The sequence below is a fragment of the Takifugu flavidus genome, chromosome 14 (genome assembly GCF_003711565.1).
Source record: "Takifugu flavidus isolate HTHZ2018 chromosome 14, ASM371156v2, whole genome shotgun sequence".
In the NCBI taxonomy this organism is placed as follows: domain Eukaryota; kingdom Metazoa; phylum Chordata; class Actinopteri; order Tetraodontiformes; family Tetraodontidae; genus Takifugu; species Takifugu flavidus.
Window position 1 is genome coordinate 8,409,171 of NC_079533.1, and position 25,993 is coordinate 8,435,163.

The following is a 25,993-nucleotide window of genomic DNA, read 5'->3' on the forward strand; positions in this document are numbered from 1 at the left end:
TGCTTATAACAGTGGTTTTCTGTCACAAGGCATTCAGATCAAAGATCAAAGAATCCACCGAAAGTTATTTTCTTCTTCATATTATCCCCAGGATTTCCTCTTTTCAGTGTATATAAGCCAAATTAAGCCAATTCTCCGAAGAATAAGGAACAACAAAGGTGATTTCCAGCTGGATCTGCAGCGGTTGCAGCTCTGTAAAGCTACTTATGTAAGGTTGACAAAGCGGTAGCGGGGAAGCCTTTTATAGGCCTGAAAGCTGCTTTCATGTAAACAAACAGAAGTTATGTTTGATCTATAAATATGTGCAGCCTTCTCCTGAAACCTTTGCAAATCACACTACAGTGTTTACTTGGTAACAGCGTTGTTATCAGCCCGCCATCTCCGCGTGTTGCGGCCAAGAAGTGAGAGATAGTGTGTGTATCTCACCAGCAGAAAACCCGCCGTTATGTAACCACAATTCTCTCCCAACACTCAACACAAGTGTAAAATATTGTAATTGTTGTGTTAAATCTGGATGACCGAGAGCGCCACCATCTCTGCACTGTCAAAAAGGCCACATTAAAATGTTTTCAATGTGGGACGACCTCTTTGCCTTCTCTCGGACCCACATGTGATCGTCCTTTAATATTTAACAGTGGAGTTTATGACTGGCGTGTTTATCATTGCCCTACATCAACGTACCGGCTGTTATATGAATTTTTACTTATTAACAGACTTTACAGTCTGCACATTTTGTCACATCGTGGAAACTTAGTGGCGTTTTATTTCCGGGTAAATAATTTGTGCATTTGTAAACGCTGAAGGAGCCTGTGGGTTAAATATTTATGGGCTATTTATGACATTACAGCACTTTTGCAAAACAAAATCGGCCTAATTCCGGCCGTGCTGCTCGTTGGCAACGATGTCACAAGAACCTTTGGGTCTCAGTGTGTGTGTGTGTGTGTGTGTGTGTGTGTGTGTGTGTGACGGGCCGAGCGTTTACGACCGGTGAATGTAAACACTCGCACGCAGCAGCACGCGGCCTCGGCGTTTACAGGACAGGCAGCAGTCGGAGTGGCGTGAAGCTCCTCAGCCGCGTGTGACGCGCAGCAGCTGCTGGAGACTCCAGACCCAAATAAAGACATGGGCCCCACACACCGACGTCCCTGATGTCAGCACCCAGAAGACGGAGCACTTTCCAGCAACTGGTGTTTAGAAAAGCCCCCCCACAGGGCAGACGCCTGGGAAATGTTCCTGCGATGGATGACGTCCCTCCTCGCTGTGACCTCATGCTGCTAGCATTCAGAGACGGGGCTCTTTCAGGGTTCGTCTCACCTCCACAGCGCATCACAACCAGCCAGCAACAAATGAAAATCTATTTAATTAATAAGCGTTAGAGCTCCTGCTCCGACTGTGAACATGTGCAAATATCAGCGAGCTCGCATGCTAGCAAGTGCAGTTTGTCATTTCGAGTTCGATTCTAATTGTTCCCATGTTTAAAAGTAGATATTTTATAATATTTCTGTAGTGCATAAAACCGCCGAGCTGCGTTCGCTGATGTGTGTCGAGCTTCAGAACCAGCAGCTTCAGGCCAGTTCGTCACATTGTCACACTGATGTTTCCCACCAGAACTGACGGTTGGTGCTTTTTTTGGGAAACACTATTAATAGTTTATTATCTGTCCAGCGATGGCAAGAACCCAGTTGCAACATGAATCAGTTCCTGGGGAAATATTTTATTTGCTGAATCATGCAAATAAAAGATGAGGGGAGTGATATCTGCTCGGAGGGGGAACGTTTGAGTCGCTTTCTTACAAATCTAAACACAGATTGTAAAGTTCTAATAGCTCCATTTCCCACTCCTCCTCCTGCAGCCTCCTTGTCTCCACTGTTGGCAAAGAATCAAACAATTATTTGTCATAGAGCATCTATTGGGTCCTTTTTCACCAAACTCTGCTGCTTTCTTTTCTCCCAACACACCTGAGACATTGACTCAGACCTTGACTTTTTCCAGCACCTTTTTCCTTTTAATTTGCTCTCAAAAATCATATATTTATCGCTTTGCATCAACAATCTGTGAGTTTCACGGCAACAGCACACATCATCATCGTCGTCGTCGTCATCAGATCACACGTTTCTAGGGGATTTTTTAAAAATCCCTTTATGGTGGGTGAAATACCAGATGTGATGCTCTCTCCTCCGTCCGCCGCCAAGAACAAAAACATCAGTAAGTGCAACCAAAGACAAACAACTGAGGTCACTATGCTCCGTACATTACATTTTCAGGTAGGCACAAAGTCAGAGTAAATAAGCCTCCACGTAAGACCAGCGCGTCCAGTCTGACCATCCATTCTGAGACCAGTTTCCCTCGTTAAGGCGTACCTAATGGTGGTTAAGACCTTGTTAAATATGTAAGAGATAATGATGATCACATTTAGCAAACACCTGCATGTGGCCGTCATCGTTTCCCCACACAAGAAGCTCTAACACGTCTCACCCGGCGCCTTTCCTCTCTGCCCCGTTCACATTTTGAGTTTGAAACAGCTACAAGTAAATCCACAGTTGCATGATTAATAACTGTTTATACACACACACGCACGCACGCACGCACACACACACGCACACATACAGGGGAGGGGGTTTGAAAGTCTCTTGGCACATTCTCATGCTTTGACCGACCTCCCGCGGGCTGAAACGGGCAACACAGGACGCAGTAAAACAGGCCTCCGGAAGGTCACGGCTGAGGCGCCTGTGCACAACGGTCCTGCGGTCGGGAGGTGGACGCAGCTCAGCGCACGAACACGGAACAGTTCAGGTTCTTCGTTTCATCTGGATATACTGTATTTGAATATGCTGGTACCAGGTATTCACAGTGACTCAAAAAAATAACGTTACAACAGGACGTCTGTACAGGAAACAAAGAGTCTGGCGGAGCGTCTGGCGTCCCTCACGCTCGCCGTCAGTTCCCAGGTCAGTGCACGCTGCCCGGGCCTTTCGTTGGCACTGAGGAGAAGCAGTCCGTCTCCTTGGAAACGCGTTAGCCGGCACTGCCGGCCACGGACACACGAGAGGTGAGGTAACGTTACATGAGGTGGGGAGGGGTGCGGATTTCATCCGACTTCCTTTTCGGACATCCTCCGCGGAAGCGTCCGGTGCAGATTTTACCAAAAAAAAAAAAGTGCAAGAACTACACAGATACACACACACACACACATCAGGGAGGAGTGGGTGAGAGAACCTACTGTCCTAACCGCTAACACCCATGAGCCATAGTACAAGTAGTCGACACTGGAGACATCCGGCTGACACAAAATGGATTTAAATACAAGATAGACGTCTCCCTAAGGTGTCTCAGGTGGACACCTAAAGCTAGTTTGCCGGCTGAATGCAAACGCTGCCTCTGTTTGGTTTTTTTTTGGCAGTTTTGGCAGAGATCTTCTACAGTATGGCTGCTACAGTAAGTGAGGTTAGAAGGAAACGGCTACAGGCTATTGTGAAGGTGACGCTTCCCCTCCGTTGAGCCTTTTCTCTTAAACTCGCACGTCCCAGAGCGACGAGCGCGCCGGGTCTTTCGTCGCCTCCAGTTGCATCTAACAGCACCTCCGCGTGTTCCCTGTCCCCCCTCGTTCTGCTCCACGTCGTCACGGCCGACCACACACACACATTGCACCAACACATCTGGCAGAGAATAATACTGATCACTTATATTATCGGGAATATATATTATACACTTTTGGTCATTTCTAAGAAGACACCACCTAACATGCTATACAGTGTCTCAGTCTTCATTGCCGCTTTTTTTTTTTTTTTTTTTTTAACGCAAGTGCTTTTCAGCCTGGCTTGTCAAGTATTCAAAGCAAGGTACAGTAAGAGATGCACACACACACACACACATACAGGGGAGGGGGTTTGAAAGTCTCTTGGCACATTCTCATGCTTTGACCGACCTCCCGCGGGCTGAAACGGGCAACACAGGACGCAGTAAAACAGGCCTCCGGAAGGTCACGGCTGAGGCGCCTGTGCACAACGGTCCTGCGGTCGGGAGGTGGACGCAGCTCAGCGCACGAACACGGAACAGTTCAGGTTCTTCGTTTCATCTGGATATACTGTATTTGAATATGCTGGTACCAGGTATTCACAGTGACTCAAAAAAATAACGTTACAACAGGACGTCTGTACAGGAAACAAAGAGTCTGGCGGAGCGTCTGGCGTCCCTCACGCTCGCCGTCAGTTCCCAGGTCAGTGCACGCTGCCCGGGCCTTTCGTTGGCACTGAGGAGAAGCAGTCCGTCTCCTTGGAAACGCGTTAGCCGGCACTGCCGGCCACGGACACACGAGAGGTGAGGTAACGTTACATGAGGTGGGGAGGGGTGCGGATTTCATCCGACTTCCTTTTCGGACATCCTCCGCGGAAGCGTCCGGTGCAGATTTTACCAAAAAAAAAAAGGTGCAAGAACTACACAGATACACACACACACACACATCAGGGAGGAGTGGGTGAGAGAACCTACTGTCCTAACCGCTAACACCCATGAGCCATAGTACAAGTAGTCGACACTGGAGACATCCGGCTGACACAAAATGGATTTAAATACAAGATAGACGTCTCCCTAAGGTGTCTCAGGTGGACACCTAAAGCTAGTTTGCCGGCTGAATGCAAACGCTGCCTCTGTTTGGTTTTTTTTTGGCAGTTTTGGCAGAGATCTTCTACAGTATGGCTGCTACAGTAAGTGAGGTTAGAAGGAAACGGCTACAGGCTATTGTGAAGGTGACGCTTCCCCTCTGTTGAGCCTTTTCTCTTAAACTCGCACGTCCCAGAGCGACGAGCGCGCCGGGTCTTTCGTCGCCTCCAGTTGCATCTAACAGCACCTCCGCGTGTTCCCTGTCCCCCCTCGTTCTGCTCCACGTCGTCACGGCCGACCACACACACACATTGCACCAACACATCTGGCAGAGAATAATACTGATCACTTATATTATCGGGAATATATATTATACACTTTTGGTCATTTCTAAGAAGACACCACCTAACATGCTATACAGTGTCTCAGTCTTCATTGCCGCTTTTTTTTTTTTTTTTTTTTTTTAACGCAAGTGCTTTTCAGCCTGGCTTGTCAAGTATTCAAAGCAAGGTACAGTAAGAGATGCACACACACACACACACGCGCGCACACACACACGCAGCGTATCACCCACTCTGAGAGAAGCACTGTGGAACACTGGCTCACCAGCTCAGCAGGCTGAGAGCTTCCAGTTGGTCAGTCTGAGAACTGATGCTGAAATTGTCCTTCCCCCCCTCCCTTTTAGTTCATTTGCATACTCCCTCACCAGCAGGTCCAGGATCCAGGGTGGAGACCGTAGCACGGTTTGAAGGGGATACATGAGTCCGCTTATGTCAAACAGTCAAACAGTGAGCGTGCGAGCGTGTCTCTCCCTGCTGATTGTGCGCGGGTGAAAGCGGAGGCTAACAGGGCTTGTTGACGTTGCACAACAGCTCAGTGACTTTGATGAGGCGAGCCACTGTGCTCTGTGACTCCTCCTGCAGCCGCTGGTTGTTCTGGCGGAGGCTCTGCACCTCGGCCTGCAGCACCGCTTTGTCCTCTTTCTCCTGGAAGACGACACACACACACACAAACAAAAACAAAAAAAAAGGCCGTCGCTCAGATGGCTGTGGCAGGAAGAGGAGAGGAACGGCTGGTGCAGAGGAGGAAACTAGTGGACGCACGTGAACAGTGCAGAGGCTCCTAATACTTCAGTGCTTTACAGGAAAAAAATGTGAAAAATAATGGAAAAGCATCACATATTCCCAGAGCTAACAGTCAATACTGCCGCTTTCCCAAAGACACTTCGTTAATTTGAGCTGCAGCTGCTCATTTTGTCCTCCGAATCATTAATTAGCTTCTTATTTCAGCGATAAACTAGTAATTCATGGCTAATTACAGAAGAATCTACGGAAAAATCTTCAATCAATCAGAGGGAAGGTGAAAAAAGCTCTGAAATAATTAGAAAACATTCAGTGATAGGTTAAAAAATATATATTTATAAAGGATTTGGTACACATACAGACACATACACTACTGCTGAACTCATCCATGAAGATGTGGTGGAAGCTTGACAGAACACAAGCAAATCTTGTGTCGACAACGGGGTTTTTTTTGTGTTTTTCTTTCTTATTTTTCAGGTTTTTCAATTCATGACAGACAAAACAATCAAACAACAGAAATGTAGAAATAAGAAAAGAGCAAAGCACTAGAAAAAAAAAACATTCAAGCAGCTGCCATAATATATAATAAATATGTAGAATATTAGAACATTCAAAGAATCTGAAAATGTATAAATTTACAACAAGGTAAGCGATAAATACAGGCTGTTTGAGTGTTTTCATTGACTGCCTCTGCAGGGACTCAGCTGCCTTGACGACAACGAAACGGGCGCCTGTATCAGCGAGGACGCGTCCTCTCACTCCTTCAAACCTTCTAAATCCACTCTCCTACCTGCAGGCTCTGCAGCGGAAGCTCACTCGGACTACGATTCTTAAAGGAGGAAAAGATTCATGAAAGTCAAGGCACCTTTTGCAGGTCATCCTGCAGCCTCTTCAGCATGGCTTCCAGCTGCGACACTTTCTCTTCCAGGTTCCCCGGAGAGTCACTGCAACCGAGACACATCCACAACCGGTCAGACACGATCGCAGGGTTGGCCCCCATTTTCAGCCCCCCCCCCCAACCCTCCCCCAGGCGTCAGAACAGTTCATTTGTTGTTAGGCAACAGCAACTTAAGTGGGTTCTCTTCCAAGATGGAGTCCAGTAATGCTGGGATAGTCTGTAAGTGTCAAATCAAAGTTTGACTTCAAAGAAACGCTGCCTTCCTTTTATCTCATTGAGTTCTTTTCTTTTTTTGTTCTTTTCTTTAGGCTCAAGAAAATCAGCATTGATTCCTGAAGGACATTTACACAAAGGCAGAGAGTTTTAGGTCTGAGGGTAATGATTCGGAGGGAGAGGTAACCACCCAGGAGAGCAGAGCTGTTGGACCGTCTGCTGGGCCCCACAGAACTCACCTCTCCTTGGAGTCTTTCATCTTGCCGTCTGTCTGGTCTCCCGCTTGCTCCCCAGCTTTGCGGTCTGAGTGAAGGAACACGAACGACACTGTTAACGTTCTGAAGGCAGCACGTGGCGGCTTTGGTCTGACTGTGGAAGTTTTTGCTCAGAAGGGAGGCTTGGATGGACCCCACTCGGGTAGGACACGCCCTGCACGCCTGCAAGTGTGCATGTATAAATCATCGCTCACCTTCTCTGGACAAAGCCTCCAGGATGCTGCGGCAGGCTGTGGCCAGGTCCGAGATGGACTGCCACTCCTCCTCGGTCGAATCTGTTGTTTCCGAGAGGACTACGAGGGAGAAGAGGCAACATTTATTCAATGTAAAAGCCACATATCCGCACTCAGACAAACCCAGAAGAGTTGTATAACACAACAGTAGTTTGAATGCTTCGAGGAATATTTCTACATTGACGCCATGTAACCACTAGAGGGCGCCGTCGCCTCACAACTGGTTAGATTGAGACACTCGACGAGGAAGTAGAGGGATGACTCCAGTCTGCAGCGGCCACTGAATTATATTTTTGACTTTGTAAGGTCATTTTTGCCAAAGGGAAAATATTTAACCGTTATAACGAGCCAATGCAAATATTATAAAAGGGTGAATAAAGAAGATTTCCCTTCCAGATCAATTCCTGCAGGCCAGGAATTTCTTCTGTTACTTTAACTGGGTGGGATGGATGTGAAAGTCCCTCACGATATGGTTGATAACGCGATGTATTGCACATAAAGCACAACCAGAGCCCCACTCAAAAATCTGAAGAATCCGATGAGGAAATGAGTGCTATTATGGCAGCTAAATAATAAATCTCATAGTCTCAACAGAGGCAGAGCAGATGGTGTAAGAGGGGCTCCTTGATTTGGGGCTGCCTCGCCCTCCCACTCCCCATCTGTCCCCCTTTTATCTGAGCCCTGGCAGGGGGTGGCAGCAGAGCAGGGGTGATATTTGATTAGCGGAAAAGGGGGCAGCGTGGATAAAAGAGGAGGGACAGAGGGGATGCAGTGGGAGGATAATAAAACGAGAGGTTTTAAAGCAAAAACAGTTTTTGGGGATTAAATCTAGCAGAGATGATCTGCAACGGTGCACTTGTTCCATTTTTGGCAACATTTGAGCAGCAGTGTGTCTGGAAAAGGAGAAATACCTTTAATTGATGCTGATTGCTCCCACTTCTTTTAAATTTAATCTGCAGCCATCATTGCTTTTGTGACTGGGATTACATGAAAATGGTTTATAATGATGTCTAATAATAATAATAATGAATTTTCACTACATAAATATTTAAATGGCTTCTCTTTTTCATGTTCACAAATTCACAGTAAGCACAACTAAAGAAAGTAATTTTATTTCCCTTGTAATGTAAATAATCACTAAAAAAGGGACACCTTTTAGGTTAAAAGTGAAAGATTGGCTAGTAGTTTTTGTTGGTTACATTTATTTATACCTATAAAGTCTTTACGATGAATCAAACATGAAGTGGCGTCTTAATAACGGAGGCCAAGGACTTACTCTTCGTGATGGAGTTATGGATACTGAGGGCTCGTGAATTTCTCTCCACAAACGACAGCCTGGCTGACGAGTCGCTGGCCGAAGCTCTGTCATCGCCCCACTCGGCGCCCTTAAACTGAAGATGCATAAAAGACACGGTCAGAGAAGAAGATGCAGTGGAGATGACGGACGCACGTCCTCCGGCCCCAGTCCGTCACCTGCTCTTCCTCCAGAGAAACCTTCGGTTTGACGGCCAGGATCAGATCGGGCGTGGCGTCTCTCAGCGCGCCCACGTTCTCGTAGATGTGGCCGCCCGCCTTCAGCCCGACGTTGTCGTACACCGTCCTGTTGTGGCGGGGAGGGGAAACGGCTGCTGATAACGTTGTGTGACATTCGTGTCCGACCGAGGTCAAAACAGAAAAGGGAGCACTTTGATGCGTAATCTCTGCGGTGGCTTAGGCTGAGACCTGATTGTTGCTCGCCATCGTGCGCTCACGCAATCATCTATCACAAATATCACGTCTTTGCAGCCTCAGTCAAACCGTTCCCTTCTGCCGGGAAGCGCAATAAACAGCAGCCGCTCTCATTTCGGCGTGCAGCAGAGCTACGTATCATCATCATGAATATTTCCTTTGTAATTTCCTGCTCATGCACATCCCAGCAGGGAACCCAAACAGTGTTCACACTCATTTCTCAGCCAGGCACATGTGGGTCTCCTGTGTTTCTCTCTCTCATTTGTGTCGTTGCCCAATCAAAGATAAAATATTTTAATCCTTCCTGTTAATTGTTCAGTTACATCCTCGTGGTTATTTTGCATTTGTTATTTGGGCCTGAAGAAGAACGGGAAATAAAAAACCCTCATTACAAAAACTACTTCACCAAACAGCCAATTAGAGTAAAACTTCAAATGAGAAGAGTAGAAGAGTATCTCAGTAGGCGATACAATTCCAACGCTTTGGCGTTCATTTAACACGCTTGGGCGATTCGGGATGAAAGCTTTTCTGCTGTCCTTTCTCTGGCTCGTCCTCCTGCAGGAAAAGTGACGCACTAACTCTGAGATTAAATTGTGATGAGTCAGCCCCGGTTTGAAGATATTTTCAGCCCTGCTGGTGGATTCAAAAGGCCTTTTCACCTCCTGGAATCCAACTCCGCTGGTGACATTAAAGAGATCCTTCCTGGGTTAGGCATTCGCTGGGATGGAAGAATATGGACAAACACTCACCAATCACGCGCTTCCCTGAAGGACGGCTGCTGCTCTAAAGAGCAGCTGCGTGTGAGCTGCGAGCTGCTTCCCTCTGCGCTGTGATTGGCCGGTTGGTCTTGCAGAGACGTGGCTCGATGCAGAGGTAAGCTGGGCGGCGTGAGAAGCGAGCCGTGGCTTTGCCCTTTATCACACGGCTGACCTTCGACCTCTTCCGTCTCTGTCCGCAGCTCCATAATATCCGCTCCGCTGACCCCGGCCGCTGGCCGCTGTCTCCTCTTCCTCCTCCTCCTCCTCCTTCTCCTCTTCTTCTTCTTCTCCCTCGTCCAGCACCCAGGCCTCTCCAGACTGATCCTCACCAGGTTTACACTCTGCGTCCTTAATGGCTTTCTGGTACAGCTCAGAGAAACTTCTGCAGGACAAGAAACCCACAACAAAATGCTTATTTAGAGGCAGTCGATGTGCTTCCATGTAAGGCCGCGATGATTCTTTTATACTGCTTTGAAATGAAAAAGCCACCACTTCCTGCAGAGAATTACGGTGCATTTACGGCATGCATTTAGTGGAAGCTAAATAAACGAGTATGGCCAGGTGTTCCTCTAGAGCCAGCTCTGAAACATTAAATGTATTTATTCTAAGGCTTCTAATCCTCCCCTCGGCTGGAGTTGGTGCTGGTAAGAGAGACCATTAGAGTCATTGATTGGTTGTTAGCCAGCTGGTGTGATAGTGACCGCAGGCCAACAGCATGCAAGCAGTGACCCCAGACCGGAACCTCTCACAGTCTTTAGAGACCAGTGACCCCCGTCCTCCTTATTAGCTGCTGGCTAAGACTCTTTCTTTAGCAAGGCTGCACTTGTACACCAGGGATCTTTTAATTTGTTAGGCAGTTTAATCAGCATTCTGCTTTTTTCCTTTTTTCTCCACAGCATTGCCCCGGTCCCGCTCTGCCCCTCTCACCTGCGAGGCTTCCCGTTCTCGTCCGGCGGGATGACCGTGATGTGGATCTTGTGTGCAGTGCGGAGCAGTTTAGTCCTCTCCTCGGGGCTCAGGTGGACCAGCGAGTGTCCGCACAGCCGCACCACCCGCGCCCACAGCTGGAGCCCACCGCTCTCCGCGTAGCAGAACCGCTGCAGATCCGTCACAAAGCCCTCCTCGTTCATCAGGAAGCCGGGCTGGCCGACGCCGTCCCGAAGGGGGTGACCTCGAAAGCCTCGCATCCTCGGGTAACCAGCTGCAGGTGATATGAGGAACATGCTCAAAGGTGGACAATAGGGGACGTGTTCATTTGGGTGAGAATCAATCAAAGTGTTTGCTGAGGGGCATTTTAAATCCATCCACCCACCTCGAGCCGCTGCACCACCTCCCTTATATCCTCCGCCTGGTTCTCCATCACACCGATTGACACCGACTCTCCACGTTCGTAGAAGATGTCCAGGCTGGGCCCGCCGTCCTTAGCTTCTGTCACGGCCTTCCAGCCGATGACGTCTCTGCAGGAGCAGTTGAACACCACCCTGCGGGTACACCTCTCAATCAGGACCACTGACTCGGCCGACACCCCCAGCAGACAGGGCAGCCTGAGATCTCCCCCTTCCCCCTCCTCTCGCCGGTTGACCATCACGGCCCACACAAGCGCCCCCGCGCTGTGCAGCTCCGCCCCTTTGGCGCCCTTCATCTTGTCTTTGCGCTTGCATCCCAGAGACAGCAGGGGGAACTTGGTGGAGGAGTCGATGGGGGTGGTGGTCACGTAGTTTTCGGCCAGGTCCTTGAGGTACTCCTGGCGGGTTCGCGTGGCCATGGAGCGGAATTTCTCTGACTTCTCTGCGGCATTTTCTGCGTTTACTACCTTCGCCAGGAGGAAGTCTCTGAACGCAGAAGAGCGCGGGAAGTGGGCACCCTTAGGGAACAGTGGGCCGAATAACGGGATGTCTTTAGAGCGGGTCACAGCTACCCTGATAGGCCAAGAAGGGAAGAGCACATATGGAGTTAGAGAGGGAGGGAGCTGACTCTGATGCTCAGATTTCCACATCTCAGCCTGTGAAAGAGTGTGAACGTAACCAGGGAGTTTTTAACACACCTGTAATAGGTCTTGTCAGTACAGCGCTCGTGGACCTGGACGATGATGAAGACGTGCTGGAAATGTGATCGTATGGACTTGGGAGTGAAGGGCAGGGCACCTGGCTCCTGAAACACGATTGTCACGATGTCATTACCGATGTGCCGCTTCCTTAGCAACTGGTGAGGTAGAACAGAGACAGAAATGCATCAAAGAAACAGGCCAGAGTCGGCGCCATCGCCCAGGAAACATCAGTTCAAGGGCAGGATGAGAACATTCGACTGAAATTGTTGTTTTTGTGTCAGTAACATTTGAAAGCATGCGGCTAAAGTGGCCAATGCTAATCCAGGGATGGGCATATTTGACTCTGATTGAGTGAGTTTGACACAAATGGCCTGACTGGAGCACATCCATGGGTCGCTCTTGTCCGTTCAATTCTCTTATTGATTTCACATTTCGCTCTCGTTTGACCCAGTTGTGTTGTTTTGTGCTTAAATACCTGCCCAACGGCACTGAAGTAAAACCTTTAGACTTGGATTTAATTTAAGGTTTGTTTGTGCCAAAGTACGGATCATTTAATTAGAAGAAAAATGTTTACGTCTTCAATAAAAATCACTGAAAATATTTAATCCTGCATTATTTTAACATACCAAGGTACTTACTCGAGAATGAAAATGATCCAAAACTGTTTTTTAAGAACACTTAGTCAGGCTAGAATAAAGACATTATTCTGCCAGTTAAGGGGGATTTATTACTGTTGTGTTTAAAGCTTTAATCTTTATTAGTTTGCCATGTTCAGCTTCTTTGTAAGTGACAGCAAACAGGCTTAAACTGACAGAGACATTTTTATGTTATTGAGGAACGGAGGAGAAATGGGTAAAAAGGACACATCAGTGCTGCAGCATGTTTACCTGCTGAGTGTTGTTGGCCGTGTAGGGCAGCATAGTGGACACATGAAACATAATCTCGTAGTCCTGGTAGCGTGTGTAGAGGGAGTGCGTCCCAGTTGAGTCCGCTGCAGGACAGAAACACACCACACAAGTGTAATTAGGAGAGGAGTCAACATCCCAGAGACTCAAAAAAGGCTGACAGCGTCTCAGCTGCTGCTCACAGGGGAGAAAAGAAAAAAAAAACACTGTCTGATAATCAGCAGCGACTATTTTACAGGAATTAGTCAGATTACAGGAGGCTCCATAGCAGTTATCTCGGGCTTTAAACGCAGCACCGATGCCTTTGCGATATCATTTCCTGAGCAGCCAGGATCCCACACTTGGAGCTGGGTGTGGAGTGTGTTTTCAGCTCACTCTTGTTGTCCAGCTGGGCTCGGTATTTCTCCCAGCCCTTCAGGCGCACCCGCTCCCCGAGCAGGTCCAGAAACTCCTCAAACGCCGGCCCCGAGCTCTCGTTGTTGTACATGTCCTCCTCCGAGCTCTGCCCGGCGCGGCAATACATCACCCCGACCTTCCTCTGGAAATTTAACTGAATGAAACACAGAACAAAAGGTCCAAGGTGAAGGTTGAAAGGTCCCATGCGGAATCTTTCGTGGCATCTACAGGTGAAAATAGGCATAGGTAGAACCGAATCCCTTTCCAAAACCTCCACTTAACCATGATAAGTTCTCTGAAGCTTCAATCTGACCTTCCTGAAAGCTTATTGTCCATCCTCGAGCACTCACCCCCTGTTCGTCCAGCTTCAGCAGAGTGTCTCGGACCTTGGGGGAATTCGAGGCCAAGCGAAGGCAGTGCAGGTTCAGCTCAGGCATAATGAACTCCAGCAGCCTCTTCGGGGACGGGCCTCTGGGGGTCGTGTGACGAGCAGCCGAAGGCACCGACTCCTCCAGGATGGATCCTCGCAGCGTCTTCATCTGAGGAGACCGTTCACAGTGTTACCACGTCGCCTCCAATTGGCTTTAAAAGGAAAGTGGGAGGAGAGAAAAGGGGCAGGTTCACCTCTGTGGTGCGAAAGATGATCCTGCAGTTGTACTGAGCTCCGCTGGATCCTTCCTTCTCCTCGCGGCGGAAGCTGATGGCCACCGGACCGAGGCGATCGTCGATGCCGAAGAAGTTCTGATGCTCTTTAAATGTAATAGTTCGTCCTGAGAACGTGTCCTTGTCATAATAACAAAGGCAAAACCAGAGAAAGCAACACTGGACGTACCTTTCATGTAGAAATATTTGCGGTAGTAATGGGCTCCCAGGTCTGCGTGCTCTATGAAGTAGTTGCTCTTGCCCTGCTGTTGCACGTGACTCTCTCTTGGCTCTTCCAGGACGGACACAGCATCGTTTGGGGTTCGCAGGCTGGACCAGAGCCCCCGTCTCCCCTGAGACCTGCCCAGACCCACCTGTTCTTCACCCCCTGTCTCGTTACGGAAGTGCGGACAGCTGAGGAGAAGCTCGTTGTCGTTGCCGTCGCCCTCGTCCAGCAGCAGCGACTGCTCGGGGTCGTCCATGTACGCGCCGCCGCCGCCCTGAGCAGGTGAGGGTGGCAGAGTTTGGGAAAGCGGGCGTAACTGGGAGGCGGCCGAAGCCCCTGAAGTTATATTCTTTTTTCTCCCAATGCTGTCTCTGTTTGTAGCTACCTCGGTGAGGTCAAACAGGATGCTCTGGACGTCATAGTGAGCAAAGTTCCTAACCCAGGCTCCGCCCACAATATTGTCACAAGGCCCTGGCGGCGGTATCGGTGGGGTCATGGGCTTGCTCTTCTTGCTTAGACCTTCAGGTTTCGGTGGTTTGGCGGGTTTAGGAGAATCTCCTGTTGAAGCAGAGAGAGCTCGGAAGAACCCGTCAGGCTCTGGGGGGGCTCCCTGCAGGCCCAGGAGCAGAAAAGGGTCTTTGAAGCGGAGGGCGTTCGGGCTCAGGGGTCCCTGCTCGCCCATGCTCGACTCCTGAGCCTGGGTCTGCCTTTCCAGTGAAGACAGGCTTCCATATTCCCTATGAAGCAACACTGTGGAGTCCCCCTGAGACCCTGCCACCTTCTCGCCAACGGTTCGAGCTGTCTTGCCGCCGACCTTCCCGGAGGAGTCCAGGTCTCCTAAAGTTACGTCGCTGTTACTTCGCTGCATGATGTGGCCCCGACCCACTGACCTGATGGTCAGTCCGGCTCGGCTCGGGGTGAGACTGTCTCCTTCGGCTCCATCTCCCTCCCTCCTGGGCGGCCACTCCACAACGCCCGCTTCCCGTTTGGAGTCAAAGTTAACGGTGGATACCGGCGGCCGCATATTCTGACGGCGAAACTTGCGGATGAAGAGGTCATCTGACTGCATGGTGCCTGAGAAACAGTTCAACTATATCCTTTCCACTCGGGTCCAGAGGGCCCAGCTAAATGTCTGTCCCGGCCTCTGTGTTGCTGGTGTGGAAGTGGGAAGTTAAAGGGAGCCGGGAAATTCAGTCGTCATTCAATCAACTTTTTCACTCGGGCTCACGCAGACGCCTCTGTGAGGTGCCAAACTTCACCTGGAGGCTGCAGGGGTCCATCCATGCGTGCAGATGTATGTTTGCCTGATACTCCAGTTACACGGGCCTCCTTGATGCATCTCAAAGGTAGGAGGATGAACACTGGAGCCTAAATCTCTGCCTTCTGTGTGGGAGGAGCTCCGTCTCTATTATCCTTTCTATTATGGCATCCATTTGTCTGCACTCTTCAGTGCCTACTGCTTCCCTTTTTATCTGCTCCACTGGCCACCTGTAGAAGACAGAAAGAAAGGTTTTTTCCATCATCGAGCCTTGCTGCTGTTATCGTAGTCACCAGCTTTGAATGTAAGCAGCCCAAACTTGCCAGTCAGAGCAGAGAAGCACTTCCTTTAGTAGAATCTCTCTGACAAACACGCACTGGAAGCTCAAATCACACCACAGCAGCAACGTGCAGCTCTGGTGTGCTTGATTGTTGAGTAATGCCTTGTTTTCACATTTTCCGTTCCAAAGTTTCCCTAAATAGTTCCATAACTGAATGCCGCATTCATGCTGCCCTCGCTCACAATAGACACTATTAACATTTGAAGGCGGGGGGGCTTCCTGGTGCATTGAACACACGCCAAATCAAGTACAAACCTTCCCTCACCTTCACGAATGTTCACCCACAGACATATTACACAAGCCTGCAACAATATTGCTGACAGATAATAAACGGCCGACTTTTTCGGCTGAGGTTGAGCGTTTATCTAAAGTTTCGAGTGCAGTTTAATTGTGCCGCCTTGTATTTCGGAGAGCGACTCACCAGCCGAGCAGATTCTGTCTCCAGCACAAATCAACCGGTTCCTGTCAGCGTTTGACGCTTTCCCCAAACTGACGTCAATCAAGCACGGCTGAAGCCTTTTGTCGCGCGTCTGAACGTTCTTCCTGTCGTTGACACACACATCTCCTTTCGCTTGCTGTGCAGCCAAAAAGCAGGTGCAGTGTTGCAGAGCTACATGCACACACACACACACACACACACACACACACACACACACACACACGCTATTGCAATGAGGAAGTCATAATAAACCATCAGCTTGTCTCCCTATTGGTTCATCAGTCTCAATGCTGCATCAAGAGGTGGCAACTGATGAAACTGCATTTTTTTAAGCGGGCTGGTTATGCTACGGATGTTTGACCACATTATATTTGTGGCCCATCAAAAACGGGAAATTCTGCAGAATAACTGCAATTTTGTTTTTAAAAAAAAATGGTTTAAAGCAAAAACTCGCTGATCTCTATCTGACCGCCACAGCTCGTTCAGCATTTGATGCAAACAGGCTCATATTGAAAAGGGGAACGGTGAATGTAAATGCTAACGCTCGCTAAGTGCAAGCAATGAAAGAAGGCTTGGGCTCCGTGAGGTGGAAGATAGACTTCAGTCAGCTGTCCAAATTCCTCTGAACAAACTGACTTAACCACTGAGAAATCATTTTTGTATTTTTCTAATCACATTTTGTATATTCAGTAAAGTATTACAGTATTATATCAGTATTACATATATATTTGTGGATCTAGCTTTATTTTATGGGTACTTAGTTACATGAAAGGTGTAACTGACAGGTTACTGTCATACAGGAACCCATAATTTACTTCTGTCTGTCTGATTATTATTTCCTGGCCACAAATGATGCTCTGCTAACACACTTATCACCAGGTACCACAAAGGCCTGGAACCCAAACGGGCCGAGCGAGCCTGAAGCGGGCCCAAACCGCACAGGTTAACATTCACTATCACTAACCATCTTTGCACAAACTGCATATTCCAGAGAGCCCTAAACCTCCTGTCCTTGTTTCCATAGCAACCGCTGTGGCGCCACCCTCTCTCGGTGCAGAATCCAGCTCATCCGTGATCCACCGACTTCGGTTAAATGTCCTGAATGTACCAAACGTGCGCGTTGCCGCTTCTTTTAGCGACGTCCTAATTCTTTTTAACTACTCACTTTACACCTGGAGATAAAATGGCATTTTCTACCTTCGCTGTCCACATCGTTTCCTTTTGTTCTATCTGTAAACACACATTCTGTCTGTAAATTAGGTCACAACACACACACACACACCACACACACACACACACAGCCAAGTACATGACAAAAATGATGATGATGGAAATTTGTCAGTTAAGAAAAAAAGATGGCTGTTGTTCCCATATAGAGAAGTGTGAACAATCTTCAGAGAGCCCATAAAGTGAAGAGGAACTAACGCATTTTGGCGCCGTCTATTCTTGTTTCTACTTCTTTCTTTTTTTTTTAAATTTTGCGCTTGCGGTTCCTCTGAAAACAAAAGCACCGTTAATTAAACAACGCCATGTAAGAGAAGAACGATCTAAGCGGCCTCTCCTGTCCTATCACAGCTCGCATTTTATCGGAACGATCAACCTGTTCAGAGGTTTTCATAAAGGCCTCAGACAGCCACCAGAAACAGGAAGCTTTTTTAGCCTTCAATACATCTGATTGCAAAGATTGACGTGGATGCGGTCTGATGCTGACTCAACGCACGCGATCTTTGCGCCGCCGTCTTTAACCCTACCTAACATTATTGGATGGGTGCTTGAATATGCACTCAGATGTCAGCACCAGCGACGGCCCCGCAGCCCTCTGCGCTGGCCCACATCCACAGCTTGTTATCTTCATGTCAGTCTGCGCAGCCGTTGATGGAATCCCTCAGTGACCCTCAGCGCTCTCCGAGCCACAACGCTGCTGCCACATCAACAGAAACCTGACCCGACACCGGGCCAGCGTGCAGGAACCACTTTAACACGCTGTATTAAATGAATGAAAGTGCCCTCTATCTGAGTTGACTTGTAGGCACGGCTTCGTGCCTATCTCTATATGCTTTGGTGTTTCCACATGTCCTCTGCTTCTTAGAACTTCCGGGCCTCTTTTACCGACATGAACTTGAAGGTCGAACGTCTGTTTGATCACGTGACTTCAGGTGCAATACAAAGAGTTTTTCTGTCGGGTCAATAAAGGACGACCCGTGCGTGCACCGGATGCCCTGCAGGATCTTATTTTAAACATTTGGAGCACTGATTAAGACCTCAGAGGGGTTGGCGCCCTCCACAGATCCCTCTGTGGTGCCAGAGCCGGCCTTTCTCTCCAACAAACTCAATAATGCATGCAGACAGTGGTGTTTAATCCTGCTTCCCAGAGCTTAGAGCTCCGTTAGCAGAGACAGGACAGTAATGATCTCAGTATTATTTCACACAGGCTGGAGTTAAACCCAGTTTCATTCTGGTGCTGGGGGGAAAGAAAATAATCATTTTCTTTGTGCGTCGAGCTCCTGCGCGTATGAGAAATGAAGATGGGGTCAGTCTGAAAGGGAAATGTGAAATTACAGAGTGCAGCAGCACCACTTGATCTGCTTTTTAAGGGTTCTATCTGCTGGTGCGGGGACAAATGTCCCTCGTTCTCTTGACCCATATTCACACTGTCCAGGATGGGTGTTTGGCCTAACTGAGGAGGGTAAATGAGGGCCACTAGCATGTCAAGACAAGCCCAAGAACACGGTTAAACTGGATTCTGGAGTAGTACCCCGTCAGGACACAAACTTTCAGAGCTGATCTACGTGAAGCGTGCACTTATGTGGAGAACTCAGGGTCTATTTGACTTATTCTATCTAGACCTGCTTGAATGAGTGTGCATCCTGTCAAACAGGAAGAGATGACTGACTTTTGAACCAGGGGAGGATGGGTGTCATCATCACTTCCCAACACCTCCGCACCTCTGATCAGAACACACACGAGTGGTTTCTTTAGCTGTGCGCAGCCGTCTCCACTTTGTGCTTCACTGCAAGAGACACATAAAAGTGAGATCAGATCCGCTTTCTCCTCAGGTGAAGTCGCGGGAATCTGCTTATCGGCTTAGATGCGATCAGCAAAGGTCCTTACTGCAGCCTCATCGGCTTGATCACATGACGCGCCGCTTCAACTTGCAGCCTGGTGTCGAGCTTCCATCAGCAGCAAAGACCTGAGTTGTGAAATGTGCCACACGGCTTCCTTTATTAAGCAAGTGCGTTGTTTTGACATGTGACCATAAAATGACATAAAGGCGCCGGCTCTGTTAGCACGCGTGTCGCTGCACCAGAGAACCTTTAACCAGGCGAGCCAACACCAGACTTATAGTTAAAAGCTACCTAACGGACTCTTATCCAACAGTCGACGTCTAACTGCGATTGATTTTTTGCAAATTTAAAGCCTGGGACAGTCTGACTTGCATTATTGATCGCATATAATCACGTTAGGTTTTAGATCAGGTTGCATTCCTTCTCTGCTGCAGAGTAAACGACGCTGAACCCTGAGGTGGATTAATGCCTCCAGAAAATTCATTATACTGCACAACAATCCTCAATCTTTCCCCAACGACAGCATCCAGCGCCCCACTGCAGACAGTAAACTGGGCCAAGTCCAGAGGCTGTTAAGTGGATTCTACTGCAGCACTCTCTTTCAGCCCCTGTTTTATGTCTTTTTCTTCATTCAAACCATTTGCAAATGTCACTCTGAGCTATTGGTCCCCACAGACGCCTGAGCTGCACCCCCACTACCCGCTGCTCAACAGGCCGAGATCTCACACGCGAGCAGAACTGTCAGGCTGGCAGGAAAAGAGGAAATTTGTCAGGAATCTCAGGAAATTTCAGCTTTTGCTGAGCATAACAGAGACTTGCTAGCAAACATGACGACAAGCCAGTTGTGATCTCGTCATCGGTAATGGGTCCTATACCTCCGTCCCGTTTCAACTTAAATATTAAGTATCATAAATGATCCTGGACTGATAATGTTTTCACAACACCTAAAGGTGACACTGGCAGGTAGCAGCAATTTCCTGAAGCGGTCTTACACTCATCCTCGAGTATTTCTCTCCTGTCAAGCTAATTGCCACGCTAATTGCTAATCTGTCAGTGCTACTGCAACTTTACTTATCCCAGTGTCACCGCTGCGGAGAGTTTCAAGGAAGGATTACACACACACACACACACACACACACACACACACACACACACACACACACACACACACACACACCCACACTAATGTAGAAGGATGCCAGCTAATGCCAGCTAATGAAATCAGAACCAACAGTGTCGCTGTGTAACTGCTCACACAGATGAGCCACATGCAAGGAGAGGTCATAGTTGTATTTTCTGCTTCAAAAATATGAAAATGGGCTCTGCATGACTACTAAATTATCAATAAGGGTGGGGAAAAGGGAGTTGAGGGTTACCAAGATGTCAATAATTCATTGATTAGTCGCTGCCTTGCCCACTGCTAAAACATCGAGGGTGTGCTCGCCGACACCCGCAGAGCGGAGCTCCTTTGTGACGTAAAGCTAACGCCATCTAACGTCAGGCTCCAGTCGTGGGCCCGTTACAGGAATTGTTGCATCACTTTTATTCTCCACACCAAACTTCTGCTTTATTGCAAAGAGGAAGCTTGCTCAGAGAAGCGCCCACCTATAGCACTGACCACCTTAAAATCACACTTCCCCCTGTAATATATAGAACCAGATTAAACCGATTTGCTATCGAACACAGATGTGAGCAGTATTGTTTCGCACATACGCTACGTGCTGTTCCAACAAGAAAGCACCCAGCTCACACTATTGTTTGATGGGATATTTGCCTTGACTTGGACTGTGTGGGCTGAGCGCTGCCACATCCTGTGTGTCTGAAAATACACCTTGTGGCAGGAGGGACAGAGGGAGTCAAGGCCTGAATGTGAGACGGCTAATGTGTGTGTGCATGTTTGTGTGTCTTTGCTGACTTTATAAAAGCCTTATAGATGAGACACACAGTGACAGGAAGAGCAGCTGTGGTTGTGTGTCTGCATGTGCCCGTGTGTGTGTGTGTGAGAGGGGGTAATCATGACTGTTTCTATTGTGCTGGGCGGCTGCAGCCCTTCGCTGTTCCCCCTTCATCCGTGTACTGGAATGCATCTTCATTTACTCAAGATTTAAATAATAACAGTACTGTCATGTTGACGAGGACGCGGGAGGCAAGCGAACCATCACAGTAGGCAGTTTTGTCTTCTGATGAATGCTGGAATGACAGCACAGACATGTGCAAGTTAGGCTTCTATGACCTCTAGTCTATGACCTTGATGGATAAACCCAGAGATGCTGTTCGAGGTGGATTATCAGTCGGGCTGGAGTCTCCCGTTAGAGATTCCGGACGTGCTGAATCATCTTTGTCTTTCTTGCTGTGTCATTTTATTCCTGCTGCCCGACAAGGGTTTCGTCTTCTCTAATAAATCCTTTTAGCTCGCAAAATAAAATCAGAAAAATAAATCTATATTCGGAGGGGTCGTGTTCTGGAGCTCCCTGTAATCGTGCTGGCTCAGAGAAGCTGCAGTCTCGTTGTCTGGTGGCCTTGAGTGCTCTGCAAATTCTGACCTAGATAGAAACACCAGCAGCTTGAGCAAGGATGTGCTGCGACGAGCTCCCCCGTGACGCTGTACGGTCAGCACAAGCGCATCACGTTCTGTGAATCATGTGCACCAGTGCCCGCATGACTTGATTGACAGAGGCTGCTCGCTCCTTACATTCATCAGAGTGGGCCCGCGGCCACGGTGTCATTTCTGCTGCGTTTCTCCCTTCACTGAGGTATGAAATGAGCACACAAACACCTGCAAGGCACGTTTTTACACCACAAATGCACGGAAATAATAGAAAAATGTCTTAGAGCTCCATTTGTCAGCAAACGTGGAGCCCTATTAAAAGTCAAGTCTATTTTCTGATAAATAAAATAATATCTGATAATAAAAAAAATACATATTTGATTAAAGGGAGCTTAGAGTGTGAGTGCCTAACCTTTTATAAGTAACCCTGATCAGAAAACCAAATGAAGCAACTTTTAAAAAAAAAAAAAAACAGAAATAGATCATCGGCTCTGGATCCTAATCGAGTGTTCAAAGGTCGCAATCAAAGCGAACAAACACATTTGGGCTGCACAGGTGCAACATTTACATTGGAAATGGAGGTGAGGGGGTTTGCAGATAAACAGACACCATGTGCACTGCGTGGCAAAGGTCACGTCTCGGTTTCTGGTGTGTCACCGTCGGCTCCCTCCTCTCACTTCTGCTGTCGCTATCTAACCGAAACAACGTGGACCCGCAACTTCCTCCAAACAACAGCGGCAGAGCACAAAGTCTGGCAAAAAACAACAACTGGATAATCTCTAATACTTCATCTGGACCGGGAATATTTATTCACAGGGGTATTTTTAAACTCTCCTCACTCTGGGATGTTTTCTGTCTTTTTGATCACTATCTGCCCAGAGTGGAGATGAAGCAGTGCAGCCTGTGTGTGTGTGTGTGTGTGTGTGTGTGTGAGAGAGAGAGAGAGAGAGAGAGAGAGAGAATGACTGATCCTGGTCCTGCTTTTAGTGGCTCTGAATACCCTCGAGAGCACTTCTCCTGTAATAGCAGCAGGAACAATGAGAAGGAGCCACGCTGCCGGGTGTGTATGGAATAACTGGGAGCGATTTCAGAATCAGGCACGAGTTGCTGGAGTGCGGAAAAACACGCCGAGTGCACCTGAAACCCGAAGAATTCGCGGAAGATGAGAACATCAAACAGCATCAAAAAGGCTGCTTGACACATTTGGAGACGATTACATCATTAGGCGCCTCTGACTCCAGCTTCCCCCTAACTGAAGCACCCCCCCAGATGTAGGTGGAATCATTCGGAAAACACACGCCGTCACCTAACATCGGACTAAGAGGCCTCCCATTATTCTGCTGCATAATGTGATTGTGATCTTAAAAAGGTTAAAAACACACTTTTCATTGGAGGGGGGGCTTTAGAAGAGCAGCGAGGGGTCACCGTCGACAACAGAGCACGAGTTAAGAGGATCCTCCCAGCACGCTCCACTGCCAGCATCCAATGAGGCCAAGGCTCCGCCTGCCCGCCTGTGCCTCCCTCAATGAGCCCCCACAGGGAGCCAGTGGGGGTGCAGCCATGCAAAATGACTCCAAATGAGAGGAGTGAGACGATGCTGAGTCAGACAAAATCTGCCCGGTAACCCTCCATCACATTCATCCAAATCTGACCGACAAGAGGCAGAAACAGATCCTTCAAACCTGCAGGCAACTTTCTTGTCTGATGGACGAGCCACAAACGGGCCGGATCGTCCCGACAGAGTCGCCTCGGGACGGTTCCGAGCAGAAACAGGACAAACAGCGAGAGCTCACGTTGGAATCCTGCCTGACAAACAGCAGTGAGGTCCGACCAAGACAGGATCTCGCTGCCCAACGCCGCCAACAGCCGTTGGTGTGAGAGCGCACGGAGGTTATTCAAGTCCACCTGCATTTAAAGGGGAAAGAAGGGGGGGGGGGGGGGCTTTTTGTAGGGATTATTTTAATGGCCTTGCTTCCCTGCATAGACGAGCTCCTTTAAAACTGAATAAACAAGTCAGGCTTCAGTTCGCCGCATGGGATAAAAGCAGGCCGATCGATCGCTCGTGTACCACCTGGCAAGAGGTCGCCGCGTTTGAAATGATGGCACCTGCATCATCAGGCATTACTATTTGGCTTAGAAACTCCGAGAGATCTGCTAAACCCGTCACCGCCACGGGGGCGGGCGGTGGCACCTCGGGTCCCTGCAGTCACAGCGTTCCCAACGTGCTCCGGTCAGATCACACGCTCGCGCCCATCCGTCAGAGAGCTTCCAACAACACCAACCACATACCAGCGAGCGGGTCGGCGAGTATCATCTGGTGCCGGCGTCTTCAATGGCGCGCTAATGACTCACCATCTGAGATTGCCAAATTTAAGAGACTTCACTGGGGGGCCCGGTCGACCCGCACGTGTCGCTCGTCAGGGACGGAAACGCCGCTGAAGCAGACGTCAGTGATCAAGAACAGGAACTTGTTTCTCTAGGTTCCATCCTGAATGATCCCACTCCAAAGTTCCGTTGGGTTTAGTTCTGTATATGCGGCGCGGGGGTCTGCCAGGGGGGCGTCGACAGCAGCAGTGTGGAATGAAGAGGCTGTTAGCGCCGTTGCGTCCGAGCACACACACACACACACACACACACACACACACACACACACACACACACATATTGGTGCACGTCACCTCCAAAACCATCGTGTGAACTGCAGCGGGCGCCACACTGCGAGGGCCCGCGCGGCTCAATGTAAATTAAATGGCACGTCCTTTGAGTGCACTGGCTTATGTAAGCTGTTGCCGCTGTTTGTGTACCCCCCCCCCCCCCAACCACAAAGCTCTCATCCCTGCCTCTCCCGCCCCCACCCCCGCAGCAGCCTCATCCATCCCTAAAAAGTCCCACCGACACTCCGCCCCGTCCTAAATTGAGACGGTGCAACGTGGGGGGTGCTGAGGAGGATGAGGTGAGGAGGGAGGGAGGGAGCAGGGGGAGGGAGGGAGGGGTCTGATTCCTGCATCCCTGCTTTTTCGTGCCACCTTGAAAACAACACCCCGATGCCGGGTTGTGGCTCTCCCATTCCGTCATTGTTTGCACTCGTCGCAGGCGTCCACCTCCCGCTCGCCACCGGCCTCTCAGGACATCCAATTATACAAACAAAATAAAGGCATCAGTGATGCTCTTTTGGTTTTTTTCATCCTTTCTTTCTTTCCATTCTCAGTGACCCTACCCCCCCTACACACACACACACACACACACACACACACACACACACTGCCCCTAAGTCTGGCCGCGGAGAGGCTTTTGCAGCGTCTCCACCACAATGTCACACCGCCGGGTTTCAAGGCGAAGCTCGGCTCGCCGGAGAGCGCACAATGGAGAGAGACAGGGAAGATGATGGGGGTTAGTGTCGAGGGAGGGGGGGGAGGAGGAGGAGAGAGGGGGAGGAGATGGGGAGCAAGGCCGGGGATGAAATGCGACAAAGGTTGCAAGCTGGATTCCAAGCTGCGATGGAGCGTGCGAGCGCTGCGTGCGCGGGCGCCTCTGCTCCCTCGGAAGAGCTGCATTTTTAAAGAGCTGGATCATGATGTGACGGTGAGTCAAGCCGCTCCGCTCTCATACATTGTGTCTGCACAGAGGTATGTGGCACACATAGCTCCGTCCATCTGAATTCATTACCATCAGAAAGAGGACAAGGGGGGGGCAGGAGGCTGGAACGGGAATGGAGTTACCTCCACCCAGAAAGAAAAGGCTTACCTCCACATTTCAGCGCCGCTCGACCCTGCCTTGTTTCATCCTGTTCCTCTCTGCCGACTCCCTCCCCTTCTCTCCCCATGACAGCATTTTTCTGCTATCTGTCTCCACGGCGAGCCTCTCCTCCTCCTCCCCTCAGTTCCTCCCGTGCGCTCGTCTCCTTCCTCTCTCCGAAAATAAAATAAAGAAGCAGCGTCCACACTTCCCTGAGCTCGGCGTCTCCTCTGTTCTGCCGCTGAAGTCAGGAGGCAGGTTGATTTGTGCCTCCCTCCCTCCCTCGTTCTCCTTCTCACACCGACTCTATTCCATTCACATCATACTAAAGCCAGCCCCCTCTTTCTCTCCTCCTCCTCTCTAGCTTTACCCAGACTCTCTCTCTCCTCCCCCCAAGAAAAAGCAGCAGCAGAGCAGAGGGCTCTCTCTCTCTCTCGCTCTCTCTCTCTCTCTCTCTCTCTCTCTCTCTCTCTCTCTCTCTCCCCCCTAAACACTATCAATTTAATGTAAAAATGCCAAAGGAAGATAAAACAACCTGCATCCATTCTTGGGTCATTTTAAATCTAATTCTGTGCATTTGAACACGATTCATTGTCACGGGAGCTC

The 25,993-nt window shown here is 49.1% G+C and overlaps 1 protein-coding gene and 1 long non-coding RNA gene across 2 annotated transcripts; one reads left to right on the forward strand and one right to left on the reverse strand.

Moving 5' to 3' along the window:
• Positions 1 to 8,773: 8,773 nt before the first annotated feature.
• zmp:0000001168 (signal-induced proliferation-associated 1-like protein 1) lies at positions 8,774 to 25,745 on the reverse strand. The gene is given in 13 exon segments (XM_057054925.1): positions 8,774 to 8,900; positions 9,778 to 10,168; positions 10,714 to 10,951; positions 10,954 to 10,987; positions 11,099 to 11,705; positions 11,831 to 11,988; positions 12,721 to 12,824; positions 13,114 to 13,288; positions 13,485 to 13,673; positions 13,759 to 13,883; positions 13,967 to 14,276; positions 14,388 to 15,490; positions 25,397 to 25,745. Coding segments are annotated over 11 exon segments (2,847 nt in total). The 5' UTR covers positions 15,072 to 15,490; positions 25,397 to 25,745; the 3' UTR covers positions 8,774 to 8,900; positions 9,778 to 9,945.
• LOC130537849 (uncharacterized) lies at positions 16,533 to 17,236 on the forward strand. Its single transcript, XR_008953708.1, has 2 exons — positions 16,533 to 16,981; positions 17,064 to 17,236. It is a non-coding gene; the product is annotated as an uncharacterized LOC130537849 (long non-coding RNA).
• Positions 25,746 to 25,993: the final 248 nt, after the last annotated feature.